Source organism: Eptesicus fuscus, chromosome 4, assembly GCF_027574615.1.
Source record: "Eptesicus fuscus isolate TK198812 chromosome 4, DD_ASM_mEF_20220401, whole genome shotgun sequence".
Taxonomy (NCBI): Eukaryota; Metazoa; Chordata; class Mammalia; order Chiroptera; family Vespertilionidae; genus Eptesicus; species Eptesicus fuscus.
The window spans coordinates 25,112,911-25,130,760 of NC_072476.1; the positions used below are offsets into that span (position 1 = coordinate 25,112,911).

At 43.9% G+C, this 17,850-nt stretch overlaps 1 protein-coding gene across 6 annotated transcripts in view; it reads right to left on the reverse strand.

The window, feature by feature from the left end:
• Nucleotides 1-17,541, reverse strand: part of COQ7 (coenzyme Q7, hydroxylase) — a 33,928-nt gene extending 16,387 nt beyond the window's left edge. For 2 of the 6 annotated variants that reach the window (XM_054714782.1, XM_054714783.1), the window contains exons 1-6: nucleotides 17,306-17,537; nucleotides 13,377-13,555; nucleotides 10,343-10,457; nucleotides 9,499-9,638; nucleotides 8,487-8,555; nucleotides 7,828-7,906 (exon numbers count right to left, since the gene is read on the reverse strand). In XM_054714782.1, the coding sequence (XP_054570757.1) occupies nucleotides 7,829-7,906; nucleotides 8,487-8,555; nucleotides 9,499-9,638; nucleotides 10,343-10,457; nucleotides 13,377-13,555; nucleotides 17,306-17,522 (798 nt within the window). In that variant the 5' untranslated portion in view covers nucleotides 17,523-17,537 and the 3' untranslated portion in view covers nucleotide 7,828. The other 4 variants (XM_054714781.1, XM_054714780.1, XM_008141536.3 and 1 more) reach the window with 4 other exon arrangements.
• Between the last annotated feature and the right edge of the window lie 309 nt (nucleotides 17,542-17,850).

Sequence of the window (17,850 nt, forward strand, 5' to 3'; positions counted from 1 at the left end):
TCCTGAAAAGAAACCCTGAACTCCTTAGCTATCACCCTCCAACACCCCCATTCCCTCCCTGCCCTAGGTAACCACTAATCTACTTTCTGTCTCTATGGATTTACCTGTTCTGGACATTTCATGTAAGTGGAATCATATAATACGTGGTCCTTTGTGACTGGCTTCTTCCACTTAGCATACTTTTTCAGGTTCATCCATGACAACCCAGGAGCAACCATTTCACAAGTGGATGAATTAAGGCACTGAAAGGTTAGGTAACACCTGGTAAGTGGTAGAGCAAGAATTCACACCCAGGTGTTTTAGATCATTATGCTAGGCTGCCTCTCTGTCACAAGAGTCCTCACCCACCATCAAGGGGAGCACTATAGTAATGTCCCCCCTGATCGCATCCTCCCCGACCCAGTCCATCCTGAACCCACTGCCCCATTTATATCCACTCCAGTTCTGTCTCCACCATGACTTCCTGGGCTCAGGGGACATCAGGCCTTTTTACCTTCCCAACGTCTGTTCTCCCTTCTCCTGGTGAGGGGACTCTGGCTTCCTTTGTGGGAACCTTCCCTACCCAACTCTAGGCCATGTGGCTTGAGTGGAGTTGTTCCCACTCCACCAGGTTCAGGAGCAACCATGTGCCCAGGCCTGGCCAATGTCAGCATCACAATTCCCCAGGCCACAGTGATTGGTTGAGGGAGAGAAATGTGACCTGATTGGAGAAAAATGAGACTGGGGTGGGGGAGGGGCATTGTTGTGGGTTCTGGGAAAGCAAAGTTTTCTCTCGCTTCTGTAGAAGCTAGAGGAAGAGGCCCTCTTTATGTGGCTGGAGGAGTATTAAGAGGTGATGAAGGGGCTGCAGCAATTCTGCTGCCATATATGAGGAGGGCCACTGGGAGCCATTGTGAGCCTAATTTCAACACTATGAAAAGCAGAAAGAGGAGAAAGAGAAGCCAAGTGTTTGGTTTGAGCTCCTGGGTCAAGCCATACCTGAAGAAAATGACCTCTGAATTTTTCATTCTTCTTATTAGAAGAAATGTGAAATGTTTTGTAACTTTTCTAAATGATATGAGAGAATTTCATGTTCAAAATTTTTTTTCTTATACAGCACTTAGAATATGGTCCCTTGAAGCAGTCAAATAAATAACTGATATAATTAATCTTTTAATGCCCATGCTGTCTTAAACACATACAAAGAGCATCAGCAAGTGAGTGCAACAGGTGGCATCTCCATGCAAATTTTGTTTCAATAAAGCCGCTTGGAAGCTAGGCATGGAAAATACCACACAAAGGCTACCCTACCCCGCCCCCCCGTGGAACGGGGCATTGCTGTCACCATTGTTTACACCTGAAGAAGACAACTTGATCTGGAACATATTTCCAGCTGTCACGGAAATATGTGGACTGGAGAAAATCGGAACAGCAAGTCACATCTTAGTGGAAAAGTGGGACAGAAGGTAAATCTTGAATCAGCCCTCAGGGAAAATCATCAATTTGGGGGCACATTTAAAATAAAGCCCTTGTGGAATTAAACCACCGATTCTTAACCAGGGTGCACGTCAAGTCCTCGTGTGAGCTTTTAAACTCTATCCATCCCTGAGGCCAGCTCTGCAGCACCTGCTTCAGTAGGACTGGGGGAAGCAGGAGCATCAGGCAATTTTTTTAGTCTCAAGAGTTTAGTTTGATTTGCATGCCTAATTAAGAATTCCAAAATTAAACATTAGGAAATTCTGTATAACTGGAAATATAATTGAGATTTTTAAAAAAGGAACAAAAAGTATCATGAAGAGAAATTCTCAAAAAACACACACACAGCAGCTATAAATAAAAAGCATTCTGAGGGAGGAGTTGAGACACAGTGGCAGGTGAAATGTTTGTCAGGCTTCGGCTGGGTAGGGAGTACAGATGGACAAGAGGACTGAAGGGCACCCAGAAGTCTGAGCCTCCTTCCCCACATCATACTCTGATCCAGAAGTTTCTAGGTGAGCTCATATTGAGATCAGGTGACTGTCATTACTTGTTTCAATTAATTTTGTTCCATTCCATGAGCCCATGTGATTTGTTTTTAGCTTAGACTCATTTATCGAATGTTGGCTGAGGGCCTGCTAAGCTCCAGGAACTGGCCACAGCCCTTGCCTTTGAGAAGCTTGCTGCCAGGCTGGAGAAATGGTAGGAAAGCAGGTAACAACCACACAATTATAGAATGCAATACCAACACAGGAAGCTAGAATATGCAGGGATAGGGGAGAGAGTACGGGAGGATTTCACCTAAGACAGTGGTCGGCAAACTCATTAGTCAAGAAAGCCAAATATCAACAGTACAACGATAGAAATTTCTTTTGAGAGCCAAATTTTTTAAACTTAAACTTCTTCTAACGCCACTCTTCAAAATAGACTCGCCCAGGCCGTGGTATTTTGTGGAAGAGCCACACTCAAGGGGCCAAAGAGCCACATGTGGCTCGAGAGCCGCAGTTTGCCGACCACGGACCTAAGCGATAGGGGGTTTGAAAGGGCAAACAGCCTTAATCAATAGAAGGGCAGAGCATGCAGATTGCAGGAAGGTGGGGGTGAGCAAAGTGGGTCCAGGGAGCAGTGCCAACTAATGAATACTCATTCAGTGCAGCCCCTTGCACACTACGTGGTGCTTAATGCGGGTTTCTCCACATGTGGTACCCTCCAGGCAGAGACTAATCGACCTCCCCTGCGTTTTCCTCTCTCCCTTTTCTGAAAAGGAAAATGCCTCCTCCCTGACAAGGACTTTCAAGTTAGTTGCCCAGCACAGAGTAGAAGAGCCAGCTGAGCAAGTCCTCGGTATCTTGCAATGTGCAAATGTGACGGTCCACTCTCATCTAATGGCAAAAATCAGGAGGTGGGATTATTGGGGCCAGAATATCTCCAGGGATTATCCCTTTGACATTCTGGAAACGACAGAGCTGTTAGGGGCCAATGGACTCGGAAATCAGGGACAAGGGCGCCCTCTGGTGGCCACAGGCGGGCGCTGGGAAGCCCTAGACCTTCCTTGCCCTTGGCGTGCCAGCAGCAGATCTTTCTTCTTGAACAAGGATCAAAGGGCCCCCCCTGTTCAGTCACAGTCCTGCAGGGCTGCCATTTCAGGAGGCAGGAGTGGAAGGAAATACCGTATGTCCCAAAGGCAAGAGGGGCCTTTTAAACATTTGAAAACATATTCAATAGAAAAGTGCTTTGTGCTCTGGCAGAGCCAAAAAAGGTGGTTTTGAGGAAAGGTTTCTTTTGTTCCCCTCCTGTTGGGAAAGGTCATGTTTTCTTCTCCACAAATCACTCAGATCCCGGGGTCTTAAGGAGGACCTTTAGGAGTCTGGGTGGGGGTCCAGAGATTTTATCATATTCTCAAGGAGGTATGGGATCTCCAAAAGGATTAAGAACTCGGAGGGGTCCCTCCTCCTGAAATTTCATAGAAGCTATGTTCAAATGTGGTCCCCTTGAAGCATTAGAGGTCCCCAAAGTCTGTTATTAATAACCACGAGGTCCACCGATAGGGTAAGAGAGGGAACAGGAAGAGGCTGGATAGCTTCCTGATAAGTGCAAACTTTTCAGCCCCTAGCAGACTCAGTAAATAGGGGGACCAGGAGAGTGCGTGTCCCATAGGGTGGTCCTGAGAATTCAGGGGTAAAGCAGTTAAAATAGTACATAGTCTGAGCAGGTAAGGAGCTGGCACGAAGCCGCAGTGGCTCAGCTGTAAAAGGGAAGAAAAGTACTGCAACCAATTAAAAGAATGAGGCAGATCTATACATATTGACTTGGAAAGATGGCCAAGTAGGTCACTGAATGAAAAAGGCAAATTGCAGATCTAGATGCACAGTATCACTCCATGTGAGGAACAATACAAACCCAAACATGTACATGTATGGATAAAAGGTCGTGTTTGGGTTTTTTGGTCTGGAAAGGCACACAATGAATTATCAACAGTGGTTACTTCCAGGGGTGCTTTCTTTTTTAGTTATATGTAGTTTATACTGTTTGATTTTGAGGCAAACATTACTTTTGGAAGGGAAAAAAGAAAGAAAAAAAATGTGCTGTCCTATGTGGCAGATTGCTAATAGTTAACTACAAAGTAAGGCAAGCAGTCAGTTTCCTGCCAACAAGCAATCTACATGGAGATTTACCTGTCACTGCACATATGGAGTATTTTACCATGTGCACACATGCATTATTACAAAAACAGTTTTAATCTTTTAAAACAGGGCAATTTAGCCCTGGTCCGGTAGCTCAGGTTAGAACGTCGTCCCCATACACCAAGGTTGTGGGTTCGATCTCTGGTCAGGGCACATACAAAGAACCAACCAATGAATGAATAAATAAGTGAAAAACAAATTGATGTTTCTCCCGCCCTTCCTCTCTAAAATCAATAAAAAAAAAAAAAACAGAGGCAATTTAACTTTGTATTTAGTCTAAGAAAGATTTACTGAGCATCAGACACTGTGCTGTTCTGAAGACATGGAAAGGACTAAGACAGTCTCTGCCTTCCAGTTCATGGTCTAGTTCAGTGCTTCTCAAACTTTATTGTGCTTCCAAATCACCTGCAAATGTTACATATTGGTTACCTATTGTTTAGCAAATCTGCCCAGAACTCTCTAGATGAAAACAAACAGTTATTATCTAACATGGTTGCTGAGTCAGGAATTCAAAACTGACTTAACCGGTGATTCTGGCTCTGGGTCTCTCATGAGGTTGCAGTCAAGATATTGATTGTAGTCATCTGAAGGCTTGACTGGGGCTGATGGGTTCACTACCAAGATATTGCACAAATATGGCTGTAGGCAGAGGGCCTCAGTTCTTAGACATGTGACCCTCTCCACAGAGTAACTGCCTGAGTGTCCTCATCACATGGCCTCTGGTTTCCCCCAGAGTGAGTGATCCTGGAGAGAAAAGTAGACGCTGCAGTGTCTTTTATGACCTACCAGCCCTGAAGTCATACTTCATCATTTCCACTATATTCTGTTTGCTAGAAACAAGTCACTAAGGACAGCCCATCTAAGGCAAGGGGAATTAGGTTCTGCTGAGGGCAGAGGAGTATCGAGGAATTTGTGGACATACTTTAAAACCACCACTGGGTTTGGAGTGCATGTTATTAAATGCATATTCTGATTGAGAAGGTCTGGGGAGGAGCCCACAGTTCTGCATGCTCATAGTTGATAGCACTGCTGTTGGTCTTAGACCACACTTTGAGTTGAGAGGGAATCACATATGCAAAGAATGATAGCTCAAATCACGTCTTTGGAACAATACTGCTTGCAAGAATAACATCCTTTGTCATGCTGGCATCCTTTGGATGATGTCCAATTTTAAAATCACATTTCCCCTGAAAGGTCAGAGCAGTAAAGTAAGGGAAAGACAAGATTACCTTGTTAATACATGAGGACAAGCTGTAATGAAATAAAAAACAACCAAAGGGAGATCCATAAAATCTCTCTGGTCTTGTTTTGGAAGCTCTCAAGCATAAAACATCAGCCATCAATTCTGAAGGGGATGCTAAACAAACAGCAACAAATCTGGGCTTTTAATAAGGATTGTGCAAAGTGCATTCATATGCCTAAGATTCCTGACTGCAATACTTACAAAATTAGCTTTGACATGAGGGCAACAAATACTACCAGCATTTCAAAGATCAAAGAACAAATACCACCAGCAGCGAGATCCAAAGGAGAGGGGGAACAGCCTAGGAGGCCATTTTCATAGCAGTTTTGCAACTGCTTAAGATCTTTTTTTAAATATATTTTTATTGAATTCAGAGAGGAAGGGAGAGGGAGATGGGAACATCAATGATGAGAGAACGATCCATAGCTGCCTGCAACCTGACTGAGCTCAATCACTGAGCAACAGTGGTCGGGCCTTAATAACATCCTGACCTTTTCCTCACCTTCTCCTTTCTCCTCTTTTCCTTTTCTTTCTCCTTCATTGCTTCCTGTCTTCTTTCCTTAAAATGGACACCTACAATGTATTAAGGACTGGAAAAGATTATTTGCCCTCAAGAAGCTCTTTGTCTTATACAGGAAAGACATAGAATGAACATTTATAGAACAATGTAGGCATGGAGCAGTCACTGTGTAGAAACTTGGCTTTTCAGTTGTTAAACAACTGCACTAAACTATACTGCATGTGTCTGTAACCTAGCACTCAAGGGTTGGGGATCTAAATTATCTTTGACCTTTCTCTCCCATGTTTAACTTATTGCAATTATCATCAGAAGACTGATTTACTTATCACATAAACTAAACTCACTCTTGCTTTAGGAAAAGAGAAGTTGACTAAACCAAACTATCCCAGTGTCCACTATTCTTCAAAACTGGACCCCTGGGAGGCAAGTAATGCCCCATCAGGCAGTGCTGATTAAACCCAGAAAGGCAAAAGCCTTAATGCTGTAATTCTTCACTACAAGAAGCTTAAGCAGGCGCCCTCAAACTACGGCCCGCGGGCCACATGCGGGTTTTTTTGCCGTTTTGTTTTTTTACTTCAAAATAAGATAGTGCAGTGTGCATAGCAATTTGTTCATAGTTTTTTTTAAACTATAGTCCGGCCCTCCAACGGTCTGAGGGACAGTGAACTGGCCCCCTGATTAAAAAGTTTGAGGACCCCTGAGCTTAAGAGTCTAGGCCAGGAGTCCCTAGTCCTGACTCACATTAGAATCACCTAGGAGCTTTGGAAACCATTCTGATCCTGGGCCCCTCTATAATCTTGAATTTTTGGTTTACCATCTGGAAAAAGCTCCTCAGGACATTATAATTGCATCTAGAGAGGAGAATCACTAATCTAGGTTTTTCATAAATTACTTAAAAATGTGCAAATCACAAAAGACACAGTATGAAAAGTTTAGTCCGTTTTGGTCCATTTTTTGGTAACAGCCCTAAAGAAAATTATTATAACGCAAATTCGCAAATAATCCACAATTTAGTATATTCTCCAGTAGAAGTAACCCGCCTTCAATCCACAATTCAAAATAGAAACAATGAGTCTTCCACTTACCTGATGAACTTGACAGTCTTGCTTTGTGTCAAACTTAAATACCCTTGTGTTTTCAATTTCCTTTTGTTACCAATAAACTCCAATTTTTTCTTTAGATTCCTATTACTTTCTTAATGATTTATTCTTGATGTTTTAGGAAAAAATTAGCTATTGACCAAACACTGACCAGCTTTGTTTGCTGAAATTTGAATGCACCTGAACTGTCAGCCATACAGCATACACAAAAATCACCAATGGAGTTTTATTAAAAACCAAACCTCTTGCAATTTAATAAAACTCACATAACAATATTGTAACTGCAAAACTAGCATAAACTGGCCTTGTTCTGTTCCTAATGAAATACTAACTTGTTTTTCAGAGTTAGCAGAATAAGACTGCAGACCACTTACTGGAATAGTAGGACAACACACTAGAGAAAAAATTTACCCTAAAATAACTTTTCAAAGTCACCGGGTCAAAATCCACTGTGGACTACAAACCCCTACCTCCAAATTCAAACATTCAATTCATGAAAAGCTGTGATTCCCAAGCACCTGCATATGAGGCTCTTATTATGTTAAATCAATTAACTCTATAAATATGCAAAAATTCCCCTGCTCCTTCCTTTAACTGTAGCCCAAAACCCTCATCAGGGAGACAGATTTGAGCTTCGCCTCCAGTCTCATTGCCAGTGGACCTCACAATTAAAGCCTTTTCTTTTCTCATAAGATGACATCATAGTATTGGCTCCCATGCATGTGGGTCAGTAAGCTCAGTAACAATAACTGTACATTTCCTTTTCTGCCAACATCACTTGTTAAATTACTATCATCTTTTATAGACAGGGAAAAGTGGACATACCTTAAAATCTTTCTGATAAATATATCGCTGCACTGCATCCAGCCTGGATAACCTTCTTCAAAACGGCATATGCTGGAGCCTGTTAAAGACAATAAGCAAACAAAAGAAACACATTCTATGTTCACTTTTTAAAATATATAATTTTAATCGATTTCAGAGAGGAAGTGCCTCCTGCACGCCCCACACTGGGGACTGAGTCCACAACCCAGGCATGTGCCCTGACCGGGAATCGAACTGTGACCTCCTGGTTTACAGGTCGATGTTCAACCACTGAGCCACGCCGGCCGGGCTATGTTCACTTTTACTTGTGAGATCTGCCTGGCAGGACTGAGACTTCTCTGGATAAGACAGAAGGTCTAAGAGATAATCCGTTTAATTGGGAGGGGTGAACTAGTCAAAAGATTAGAATGCCTCTGCTACTGCCAAAGCATTGTCATCTGGTTTCTCACTGCAAAGGGAAGAGGAGCTGCCAGGGAAAATAAGGAGGAAGCAAGAAGTTTCCCAATTGGGAGCTTGCTCTTTGTCAAAGCAGTGCATTGGTTTTCTTTCTTAGGCAGTCACTTTGAAATCTATTTTTGTGGGAAGACACCTTCCCACCCCTCAGCCTTCCAAATAAGGTAACCAAAGCACCACAAGCAACAGTAAAGGTAGGTCCTCACCAGTTCTGCATCATGTTCAAGGCCTATGTCATGGTGCTCAAGCTCTTCATCCCTAAATTTCTTTATCACCTGGTTAAATAAAAAGAAATAGAAGCAAGTCAACATTCCAACTCTCTGGGTGAGACTAAAAATTCCTATTATCTAAGATAGGAGTAGGTAAACTTATCCTATAAAGAGACAGAAGCAATACTTTAAGCTTTGTATGGGCCCTACCATATCTACTCAACTCTGCCATTGTTGAGGGGACAGCATCCATGGACATTTGAACAAGTGGGTATAGCTATGTTCAAAAAAAACTTTATTTACAGAAACAGGTGGTCAGTCACAGGCCATAGTTTACCAACCCGATTTAGGCTTTAAAAAAAGCCAGGCCTGCCCTAGTTTGTTTGGCTCAGTGGATAGAGTGTTGACCCGTGGACTGAAGGGTCCCAGGTTCGATTCCGGTCAAGGGTACATGCCTGGGTTGCAGGCTCAATCCCCAGTAGGGGGCATGCAGGAGGCAGCTGATCAATGATTCTCTCTCCCTCTCCCTTCCTCTCTGAAATCAATAAAAATAATTTTTTAAAATAAAATAAATTTAAAAAGCCAGACCTGTATCTGCTCCCTTACATGCTGTGGTAAATTATCTGAGAGGATCTTTTATTTTTTGGTAAAAATTTTAAAGAATTGATTACTTATTTGTTTTTTTACAATCTGAGGGTATCTTTTAGGTCATTTAATCTGAAGGGTTTGTGCTAACAGCATTTGCTCAGGACCTACCAATAATCCAGAAATGGAGAGAATACAGGTCCGGGCTCAGAAGACACGGGGTTCTGATGTCTGACCAAGCATGTGACCAGGGCACACAGCTTCAGCTCTCAGTACCTTAGTTTGCTTACCTTTAAAGTGAGGTGCTGACCTAGATTTCTAAGGTCCCACAATTTCCTAATATTCTATTTTTTTTTCTTATTATTAAATTGCATGTCTGCCCCTTTTCCCCTTTAGCAGTCCCTTTCAGAGTGGAGTCAAATACCTGAAGAAGCTCCTCATATTTTTCAGGATCCTCCTCCATCAATGTCCTGATCTGGTTGTTGTAGTGATGTGCTATGGACTCTTCCACGGCCACCGTGCAGGCCATCGCTCCTTCCCTCCCAAGCAGGGCAGTTCCGGCACCTGGAATTGTCAAATCCAGAGCAGTAAAGGATGGGACTGACACCCCTGTTAAAGGAGAGCACTACAAACTTTGGGGCTGGATAATCAATCCCTTGTTGTGAGGGCTGTCCCATGCATCGTAGTATGTTTAGCACCATCCCTGGCCTCTACCCACAAGATGCTGGTAGCATTCCCAGATATGACACCCAAAATGTCTTTAGATATTGCCAAGTATCCTCAAGAGCAATTTGACCCCATTGAAAACCACTGTTTTAGGTGGTACCAGGTCACAGTGTTAAACCTTGACTAATGCAAGAAGAAGGCTATTCTCTTTTCAATGATCTCCCTAACCAATTATGGCAAGGAGAAAGTCGTCATTTGGGGTATGTCTTTGATTCTCCTATACCATTTACTTTTCTCCCTTTTTAAGAGTGAACAACTTTGTCAGGAAACATTATCTGGCTACATTTGAATTAGTCTAGCTTTGTTTTCCCCCATGTTGTATCTAATTTTACTGTATCTTTTATTTATAAAACTACTGATTTTAAGATTTTATCTTAAATAAATTTAAGCAAAAAAAAAAAAGTCAGCCAATTTAACTTTAGAAAAAAATTAAGTAAAAAAAGGCCGTAGAAGGACACAGCAAGAATTGCCAAGTGGCACTTAAAGGATATGCTCATCCCAGACCTTCCAGCTCCCATAAGCTCTGCTGGATAGACACGCACCTAGCGCAAACCCCACCACGTTCCAAAAGGGCATCAGAATCGTCGGCCGGACCCTGAATGCAACCATCAGTTCACTGAACTTTTTCAAGTGGTCCTTTTCTTGATCCCACATTTTCTGTAAGAAACATAACAATAAAAACATGTAGGCATTCCATACAGGCCACCGCTGTATCCCAAGGAAGCTACATGTCCTATCCATGAACCATGATTCTGGCAGAAGCCCTCAGACCCACAAAGTGCCTATTGAAGGATGAGGAGCCATTCTCATAAGAAATGAGATGTTTAGCTCATTTAAAATTAGGAGGGCAGAATATTAGGTATCATAATTTCCTTCCAGATTGCTAGCATAAAAGTATCACGTACATCAGAGAAGGGTGGATGACAATAACAGCTAACAAACAACACTTCCTTACTGCCAGGCAAAGTCAAATAGTTTAATGTAGGCAACTCATTTAAGCTGCACAACTGCTTTGTGAAGGACAAACCATTATTATTCCCTTTATACAGATGAGGAAAGTGAGGCACAGAGAAGTAACTTGCCTGAGGATTCAGAAAAGGCAATTTCAATTATGCTGAGTGTCTGTTACATGCCAGACATGGTATCAAGCTGCTCTATACCAGCCATTTATTCCTCACCAAAACCCAATGAGGTAGGTGTTATCAGCCCATTTTGCAGATATGGAAATGAAGACCTATAGGTTATGTGACTTCCCCAAGGTCACACAGTAGCGGGTGGGAGAGAGCTGAAATGTGAAGCTGGGTCTGTGTGAGTACAAAGCCAAGGTCTTTCCTTCTGCTTCTCAGTATAAAATATCTCCGCAGCTCTCCAACGGGGGCAGGAGTGCAATCTCTCAGCAACTGGTACTTTTACCTAAAGCTGTTTCTCAACCCCTTTTTCTTTTCTTTTTTTAAAAAATATTTTTTTATTGATTTCAGAGAGGAAGAGATAGAAACATCAATGATGAGAGAGAATCATTGATCAGCTGCCTCCTGATTGCCCCCTACTAGGGATTGAGCCCGCAACCTGGGCATGTGCCCTTGACTGGAATCAAACCCGAGACCCCCTTGCCCTGACCGGCTTGGCTCAGTGGATAGAACGTCGGCCTGCAGACTGAAGGGTCCCAGGTTCGATTCCGGTCAAGGGCATGTATCTTGGTTGCGGGCACATCCCCAATAAAGGGAGGCAGCTGATCGATGTTTCTCTTTCATTGATGTTTCTAACTCTCTCCCTTCCTCTCTGTAAAAAATCAATAAAATATATTTTTAAAAAAACAAACCGAGACCCTTCAGTCTGCAGACCGATGCTCTATCCATTGAACCAAACGGGCTAGGGCTCGACCCCTTTTTCATTATCACCCACCCCCACTATAAAAATTACCTACTACAGATATACCATTATTATCTATTTACTAGAGGCCCGGTGCACGAAATTCATAATTCATGCACGGGGGGGGGGGGGGGAGGGGTTTTCCCTCAGCCCAGCCTGCACCCTCTCCAATGTGGGACCCCTTGAGGGATCCCATCGGGATCGGGCCTAAACGGGCAGTCAGACATCCCTCTCACAATCCAGGACTGCTGGCTCCCAACTGCTCGCCTGCCTGCCTTCCTGATTGCCCCTAACCACTTCTGCCTGCCAGCCTGATCACCCCCTAACCACTCCCCTGCCAGCCTGATTGATGCCTAACTGCTCCCCTCCAACTGCTATCCCCTGCAGGCCTGGGTCCCTCCCAACTGCCCTTCCCTGCAGGCCTGGTCACCCCCAACTTCCCTCCTCTGCCGGCCTGGTCACCCCTAACTGACCTCCCCTGCAGGCTTGATCGCCCCCAACTGCCCTCCCTTGCAGGCCTGGTCCCTCCCAACTGTCCTCCCCTGCTGGCCATCTTGTGTCCACATGGGGGCAGCCATCTTGTGTTGTTGGAGTGATGGTCAATCTGCATATTACTCTTTTATTAGATAGGATAGAGGCCTGGTGCATGGGTAGGGGCCAGCTGGTTTGCCCTGAAGGGTGTCCCGGATCAGGGTAGGGGTTCCCTTGGGGCGTGGGGCGGCCTGGACAATGGGCCTGTGGTGGTTTGCAGGCCAGCCACGCCTGCTGGCAACCAAAGTGGAGGCCCTGGTATCTGGGGTTTATTTATCTTCTACAATTGAAACTTTGTAGCCTGGAGCGGAGCCAAGCCTTCTGCTTGCTCCGTGGTGGCAGCCATTTCTGTTGGGATTTATGTATCTTCTATAACTGAAACTTTGTAGCCTTAAGCGGAGGCCTGGGCCGGCCAGGGTGTGCGGAAAGCTTGGCTTCCTCCATTGCTGGGGGCAACCCTAGCCTCCTGCTCTTTCCAGCTCGGTGGCTGCCGCCATTTCTGTTTGGATTTATGTATCTTCTATCATTGAAACTTTGTAGCCTTGAGTGGAGGCCTAGGCCGGCAAGGGCAGGCGGAAAGCTTGGCTTCCTCCATTGCTGGGGAAACCCAAGACTCCCTCTTGCTCTCTGTGGCCGTAGCCATCTTGGTTGGGTTTATTTGCATATTTTCTCCTGATTGGCTAGTGGGTGTGGCTGGTGGTCATGGCTTGTGGGTGTAGTGGAGTGATGGTTAATTTGCATATTACTCTTTTATTAGATAGTATGTACTAAGCTAGAGGCCTGGAGCATGGATTCATCCATGGCGTGTCCGGTCCGTCTTCCCCAGTCCCGATTGGCTAGACCCCAGCAGCAAGCTAACCTACCAGTCAGAGCGTCTGCCCCCTGGTGGTCAGTGCACATCATAGCGACTGGTCAAACAGTTGAACAAAACGGTCAGACACTTAGCAATATTAGGCTTTTATTATATAGGATGTCCATCTGTGCTCTATACATAGAAAGAATAATATTCTTTCCACTCTTCTCTCCCCAATATCCAATTTTTACTCATTTGGGGACAAAGAGTATGCCCCCTAAGAATACATGACCTATTATGACTCATTACTTGAAGGCCTTTGGGTCCCCACCCAGTAAGCCTTGTTCAGTAGACCAGGCTGAGAGACATAAAGCAGCGCCTACCTGAATGACTGGCCCGACACTTGTGCGACCCAGAACGGCCATCTGCCCTGCATAGATGCGGTTTGCTCCATATTCACCTGCATGATCCACACGGATAATTCGATCCACAGCTGCCCGATTGATATTATCTAAAGTCATTCTTGAGCTGCAAAATCTGACACTGATTCTTCTTCCATAAGCTGCAATGCAAGTGTTTATTCTTCATTACTCTCAAGTAAAACTGAGATGTTTCTTTTTACAGACAGAAGGAAGCGGTACCTTAGAACAAAGGTAACAAATGAGTTCCCCTTAGTTGACATGCCCTTAAGTGTATTGTTTATCCTGTAGTATTGGTTTTTAAAAGAAGTGACTGTTACCTACACTTAAATCAAAAGACTTCAGCTAAACACCTGGATTTCTGGTTTAAGTGTATGAAGATATGGAAATACTGAGTCTAACTTCTCTTAAGGCAGTTAATGTGGCAGCTGGCTCTAGATAGGCATGGTTCTCTAGTTCAGTGGTCGCCGACCGGTGGTCCGCGGACCACTGGTGGTCCGTGAGGTCCGAAAGGTTGGCGACCACCACTCTAGTTCACTCACCCCAACCCTGGCTACACAGAACCTTCTAGGGAGCTTTCAAAACCATGAATGCTCCTCCCCAATTGACTTCTGGAAGGGGACACTGATATTTTAAAAAAGCTCTGTATACGAATATTCTCTGCAGCTAAGGTTGAGAACCATAGATTTAAATTCTCTTAAAATGCCCATATCCATGAGCATCTGATTTTGAGAAATAAGCTTTAGAACTTAGGTTTCATCTCATTATGGTACAGATCCAATTCAACTGAATTATTCTTGCCTTCAAAATGTAAATTCTTCAGGACAGATTAGATATTGTCTTTAAAAATTTGCTAATAGTGACACCTGGATTTGTATTCTGAGCCTCATATGGCGGCATCTCAAAAGTTTTTTCCCCTGAGAGAAGCGTTTTGTAATGTGTTTAGGTATGTAAGTTGTCTTCAGTCCATTTTGCAGATATGGAAATGGAGACCCAGAGAAAATACTTAGTTTGTAAAGTGAACTTTAACCTGCATTGGTATCACCTTGAGATGTGTTCCAAGCCTTATGTATGACAACCATGTCTTTGTCTTTAACAGATATTTTTCATTTAATCTAACTTCAACACCCAGAAAATATGTGGAAATTTCCATTTGGGGTACATCTGTAGTTTTTTCATTAAAAAGCTTGAGTGCTTCGGACATAAGGTGATGGGGTAGGCCTGGTGGGATTTAGGGTCAACTATTCTGCATTTGAATTTTTTGGCCAGGTGGTTTAAAATGCCTCACTAAACACAAGAGTGTGGGTGGGCATGGAGGACTGAAGCATGGTGACCCAGCTTTGGTCTACTCCACTGCACAACCTGCTCCACCTCACTGAGCATATTTGACTCAAGAAACTAGACTCCAGTTCCTGCACTCCAAATTCTGCCAGGTATAATGTACTACTCAGTTCTCTGCCTTCTGACAATGGGTCAATGTTAACTGTGGCCATATTTTTATGTGGAGAACAATTTGAGACATTTGATAAAGTCAAGGTAGCCTCTTGCAAGTTTCTGCCTCCTAGTCCAAAGACTGGTGCTCTCATCAATCTGACCTTCTTATAGAAAGACTAGAGGCGTGATGCACGAAATTTGTGCAAGGGGCTCAGCCCTCGCAGCCCCAGCTGCCTCACAGCCCCACGGTCCTGCCCACTGGTCCTTCCAGAAGGTCATTCTGCTGTCAGGTCTAATTAGCATATTAGCTCTTTATTATATAGGATGGGGCAAAAAATTGATCCAGGAATTGACACTGAAAATGATGAGCTGGCTCTACTTCTCAAATTAATCTTGTTTGCTTGTTCTTTCTTTTGTTACTCCCCACCCCCCACACCAAAACATGTCAATGGGAAAGAACTTTACAGACAACTCATTAAAAAAAAACACCACACTTTTTAAAAAGTACATAGGATGAATTCCAACACACAGCTGACTTTTTCTGGGTAGGATTATATTTAGATTAAAAACATACTAGATTGTTCCCTAGGCCTGTACCACCTTTCCAGATTCAGACACCTAATAAATGATCTGGGGTGAGAGGTAACGTGGAGAATTGAGTATCATAACACTTGCCATTTCTATCTTTTCACAATCTCTGCAAGGTGTCTTTAATAAGCATGACGGGACCTTAGAAAAGGCACAGAGCTAGGGCCAGAAAATATGTGTTTTGTCTCCAACACTAACTTTGGATAAATCAGAATTGCCATTTCTTACATACAAATTGGTAATAATCAGGTTATTTCCCTTTTAAGGGAAACATACAATAACAAAACCTTTCTTACTAAGCTACCATGAAAATAAAATGAGATACAGGAAGCAAGGTAACTTTATGAATGAAAAAAGATTCTTATTCTGTTATGCCCATTGGCTCAACAAAGAAGCGTTACAATTCATGTTCAACAATCCTATGAGTTTGCCTGTATTGTCACACACTTTAAAAAAATAAACCTGAGGGCCAGTGGTAGAAGCTCTCAAACGCATCGTTTTTATATTTATGTTTTCCAAAGTGTGAAACATATACCAATAATGTTACCCAGAAGATTTTAAGTGGTAAATGGGAAGATCTTACATGGCTTATGATCGTACATTAAATATTGACCATGTGGTAAGTTATTATTCTCTTTTAAATTCTCTTCCAGTCTTCTTGATTTAATCAAGGACAATGGTCTGTTTATAGCTGACAAATCCTAACACTTGGTAATCTCCCTTTTAAAACAAATTTTTAAATCCTCACCTGGGGATATTTTTTCACTGATTTTTAGAGAGAGTTGAAAAGACAGAGAAATATCGCTGTGAGAGAAACACATCGATTGGTTGCCTCATGCAACGGAGGTGCATGTCCTTGACCAGAATTGAACCCAGGACCCTTTGGTCTGCAAGCTGACGCTCTACCCATGAGCAAAACTGGCTAAGGCTAATCTCCCTATTTTACCAGGAAAAAAGATGGTCTAGGGCTCAGGCCTTAGTAGGCCACAGTATCTAATACATTTAACAACTTTTTGGTTTCAGTGTATTGATTACTTGATTTGGGGCAGGCAATTTGGGTCTTCTGTTTATCATAAGGATTTAGTTTCCCTGAAATTATTTAATTTAAAAATGGAATACGGTTATAAGATATATTTAATAATCCAAAGTACAAGTAGTATTGCTATTAGGCAAAATCCCGGAAGGTGGTACACGAACAACTTCACTTGCAGAAAGCGACCTCACAATTTTCTGAGGCAGCTCAGATGAACCAAGAAAAGGAGAAGCCAGGACCCAAACCCAAGTCTCCCTACTCCAAATTCGATGCTCCTTCAACTACCCTGGTGCTTCTCAAACTTTCTAATGTGCACAGTTCATTCCAGGAGCTTGTTAAAATACTACAGCCTGGTAAAGCACCCAGTAGGTCAGTGGAGGGGCCTGAGAATCTGCATTTCTAACAAGCTCGGGGGTGGGGATGGGGGAAACAGATGCCGGTCGCGTGACTACACTCTGCCTGACAAGGCCCTGAGCGAAGGCAACGAGGGCACCCTGGGGCACTGAACTTTCAAAACCCTAAAGTGTCCTCAGCCGGGAACCCCGACACCTGCAGGGACGGGGCACAGGTGTGCAGTGCAGTTCCCCAACGCGCCAACCCTTAGAGGCCGCCCCAGAAAGTCCTCGCGGAAAACCAGGCCCGCATTCCTGCGGCGCACAACAGGGCCCCCTAGCCGTCAGCACCCCGTGTTTCAGGTCTCGCAGTCGCGCTCCGTCGCAGTCCTGTGACGTTACTGTAAACGTCTTCCCCGTGACCTCGCCGGTCCAAACCCCAGGCGAAAATTCCCGGGCGTCCCGCCCAGCGCGGGGCCGGGGCCGCGGCCGCGCTCCCACTTTACCTGAGAGGGGCCGCGGGGCACCGAAGCACAGCCGCCACAGGGAGACAGACGCCATCAGCGGGGCGCAGCTCATAGTCGGCGACAACAAAGCAACTACTCCCTTGGGCGAAGCGGGCCAAACGTGCCCTTGGCGCAGACTGATGACGCAAGACTGACGCAGGGAAGACGCTGCCCGAATCTGCATCGGTGGTAACGCCCCCAAGGCCCCTGCTTCCATTCGATTGGTTGGAAATCGCAAATGAAAATATTCTATTGGATGCAGTCGCTATCAATCACTTGGGGGGTGGTGGCGAAGGAACCTTGGGTTACCGTGGAGGTGAGAATGCTAAATTGCTCGTCCAAAGATCTGACAGGGTAAAGATTTTTTAAATTACATATTTTTTTAAATTTTTAAATTACAGTTGAGTACAATATTATATTATTTTCAGGTGGAAAACCCCGTGATTAGATATTTATTTGACTTCTGAAGTGATCACCTTGATTAGTACCCATCTGATACCATATGTAGTTATTACAATATTGACTGTATTCCCTATTTTGTACTT